We start from the raw sequence: 3,699 nt of genomic DNA on the forward strand, positions 1-3,699 counted from the left end.
CTGTATCTTCCTCACCCCATGACCTCTCTGAGGGCAGGGGCTGTATCCTCCTTACCCCATGATCTCTCTGAGGGCAGGGGCTGTATCTCCTCCTCAGCTCAGGGGCTCTCTGAGGGCAGGGGCTTCATCTCTTTGCGCATGATCTCTCTGAGGGCACCAGTTGTCTCTCTTCTCTCTGCCTCCCCTACTATGACTAGTGTAGGTCTTAGTCTGTGGCATGTGCTCACCTGCATTCCCTAAGTGCCAGGCAGACCTCTTTGGGTCATGTTGCCAGATCTAGTTGCTTTGTAGAAGTTCCTCAGGGCTTGACAGACACAGTCATGGTGTTGGAGTGACTAACCATGTTTTGTGCTCTCTGGTCCCTCTCATTTCAGCCACCCAGATCGATCCAATCGACCTCCAGGAGCTGTTCCAGGAGACATCAGCAAATGTCTTTCGAATCAACTCCAATGGTGCGTAGAAAGCCCAGGTGTCTGCTCTTGTTCCCTGGAGCCTTTGAATGGTTTCATCTGCACCGTGCACCTGCTGCCCTTCAGGCCAATCCTGGTTGCCAGGAACAGGCAAGACCCTCTGGCGACCTGAAGTGGGCATGGAGGGGTCCCTTGGCTGTTCAGCTAATGGACCAGGAGGCCTGGAGCTCAGCACAGTAGAATCACTAGACTGGGGCTGAGATTGAGAGTCAAGGAATAGGGATCAGGGGTCACAGAAATGACCACAACAGTCAACAGGCCCAGGCTTGGGTTCAGGCGATCTCCCGGGTTCACAAACCTGGAAGCTCAGAACTCAGTGTCATCCAGTCTAGGGGCAGCATCATAGATCAGGGGAAAGGAAGGTTGGGGGTGGGCAGGGAAGGCCCAGCCATCATACAGGACCAGACATTGTCCTGTTTCTGTCCTAGAGCTCTTGACAAGGGCCTGGGCAGGAACCAGGGCTGAGATGGTAACCTAGTCTATGTAAAGGAAGCTAGGGTTCTAGGTCAGCTCCCTTTTCTTTGAATATCCATCTAAGAATATCCATCATGAGAGCAAGGGTACTCAAACACTGATAACTGTTTTCTCCATGATTACCAGACTCTTGGTTCTTGCCACATGAACCTAGAGGGATAGGGGAGCCTGGATAATGAAAATCTGTGGATAATCAAGCCCCATCTTTTACCTTCTAAAACAGGGACTCGTAACAATGAGGAGCTTGAAGGGACCCCAGAGACCCAGAGCACAAACCCTATGTATGCAAATCCTATCTCTGACAAGTGGTCATCAGCTTCCTTCCACTTAAAGATCTTTGGGAGAGAGAGCTTGCTTCACTGCCCCATATGGGCTGGATTCTAGGAGCTTAAAGCCTTTTGGAACCAGGCTGCTGCAATCCCCCTTTCCAGCTACCTCATTGAGTCATTGAGCTGACTGTGATAGATGCTTATACTATATATTCATCCCTCCCTCTCTTGCTTACATCTCCCACTCTCGTCCCTGGCAGTGACCTCCTTGGAAAGGAACCTCCGATCTCTGGGTACTGCAGGTGACACCCTGGAGCTACGCAGTGGCCTGTAAGTGCCCCTTCAGTTTGGGATGGGTTTTAGTTATGTGCATGGGTCATTAGCACGAATGCATCTGATACCTAACACCCACATGCATATTGGTACCTGTACCCATCCCTCTGCCCCATAAACACACATGTATACACTGCCACACAACCCTCAGATATGACTACACTAACACATGACACACATGTACTCAAAACACATGGAGACCTGTGTCACGTGCATGTGCGGGCATTTGTTTTTTCCAAGCAAATTGCTGTATACCCTGCCCCAATACATACACACAACCCTTCCCAAATTATACTTGGGAAATTGATTATTTGAACCTAAATGTAAAACTTTACTTTGAAAAAAATGTTTTCCTGACATATTTTGTTTGTAGGTCATCTAGATTTCTCCTCATCTCCCTCTCTTTCTCTCCCAGAGAACCATCCCTTATAACAGATTTTTTTAAAGAAAAAGAGGAATAATAGAAAAACGTTAGCTAATCAGTACATCAAAAAAATATGTCCTTATGTGTAGTGTTACACATTTTTGGACTCCCTACCTCTGCAAAAGAGTTGCAGGAGATGTAAGACTTCACTTTTATCACTATTCATTTTCAGCTTATTAAATTCAGCACAATATTCTGGCCTGTCATAATCTTTTTGATTAGCTATCCTTCAGTTCTTGGCATAATACCTGGCATATAGCAAGCACTCAATAAATAAGTGTTGAAGAAAATGGAATTAATTTAGCTCCTCCTCACTACCAGCTTTGTGTCATTTGAGAATTTGATTAGCATACTATCGATGCCTTTTTCCTAAGTCCTGTATAAAAAAACATTAACTAGCACAGGGCCAGACAGATTCCTGGGGCACTGCACTGAAGACCTCCTTCCAAGTTGACATTGAACCATTTACGACTATTCTTTTTTTTTTTTTTTTGGTGAGGCAGTTGGGGTTAACTGACTTGACCAGAGTCACACAGCTAGTAAGTGTTATGTGTCTGAGGTCAGATTTGAACTCAGGTCCTCCTGACGTCTAGGCCAGTGCTCTATCCACTGTGCCACCTAACTGCTTCCAACGACTACTCTTTGAGTCCAGTCATTGAATTAGCTTTGATCAGTTTTAAATCCATTTAATTGTATGGCATTCTGGCCCACACCATAGCATGGCATCCCCTCTCCAATTTTATGTATCTGATCTTTCAAAGACTGCTAACAATGGCTCAACACTAACATCTCCCATTTCTTTTAGTTTCATAGGTTGTAGCTCATATGGGCCAGGTGATTTGAACTCCTCTAGGACAGCTGCATCATCCCATATTATCTCCTCACTTGTCATGTGTACCATCTCTCTATTAATCCTGTCCTTCCTTGTCCATTCTCCTTGGCAGAGGAAACAAGAGCAGAAGAAGAGCATTTGCCCTGAGTGGGGGTCAGGGCCTCAGGGAGAAGAGCTCGGGACCAGCTGGAGAGTGATGGGAGGATAGGGACTTCAGCCAGTGCCCCACTACCTATGTGATTTCTCACTTTTCTCCATACTTTAGTGAAGAAAATGAGCAGCTCTCCTTCTCTCTATGATTGGTAATCAATATCCTCTTCAGCCAAATAGAGGTCTTAAAATCTAAGTTGTTCAGCCAGTTCTCTCAGTATCCACATCCATCTTTCTGAACAACTTCCCCTTTTTCTGGTTATCAAAATTGCTTCTCTTTGTACCTTCAGAATTTAATTCTAGGGAATTTCTCATATCTTCTGGGCTAATTTGTTTTACAGGATCTTGGTCTTTCTGATCTTCCCTAACCCTTCTATGAAACCTTTGAATTCTGTTCTTGTAAAAGCCAGAACGTTTGTCATTCTGTTCCTTGCTTTTCTCTCTTCAACCACAAATTCTAAGATAAAGTGGTCATTTCCCTCTGAAGTTTCCATCATGTCCAAACTGGCAATCAGTTCTTCCTTGTTGGTGACAATCAGATCAAGAATAGAATTTCCACTGGATGGTACCCCTTCTTTTGAAAGGAAATTATCTTTAAGACATTTCTTGGAATTAATAGTTACTCTACTGTGTGTGTGTGTGTGTGTGTGTGTGTGAAATAGAGAGGGGGTAGAGGGCAGGAGAGAGAGAGAGAGTGGGGGAGAGAGAGAGAGAGAGAGAGAGAGAGAGAGAGAGAGAGAGAGAGAG

General features: G+C 45.2%; 1 protein-coding gene across 5 annotated transcripts in view; it reads left to right on the forward strand.

The window, feature by feature from the left end:
- TSNARE1 (t-SNARE domain containing 1) overlaps nt 1–3,699 on the forward strand; it is a 310,170-nt gene that overhangs the window by 104,880 nt on the left and 201,591 nt on the right. For all 5 annotated transcript variants that reach the window (XM_027845008.1, XM_027845038.1, XM_027845016.1 and 2 more), the window contains 2 exons: nt 375–452; nt 1,474–1,543. In XM_027845008.1, the coding sequence (XP_027700809.1) occupies nt 375–452; nt 1,474–1,543 (148 nt within the window). The remainder of the gene's footprint in view (nt 1–374; nt 453–1,473; nt 1,544–3,699) is intronic.

This window comes from Vombatus ursinus, unplaced genomic scaffold (genome assembly GCF_900497805.2).
Source record: "Vombatus ursinus unplaced genomic scaffold, bare-nosed wombat genome assembly UNPS02005236.1, whole genome shotgun sequence".
NCBI classification, from domain to species: Eukaryota; Metazoa; Chordata; class Mammalia; order Diprotodontia; family Vombatidae; genus Vombatus; species Vombatus ursinus.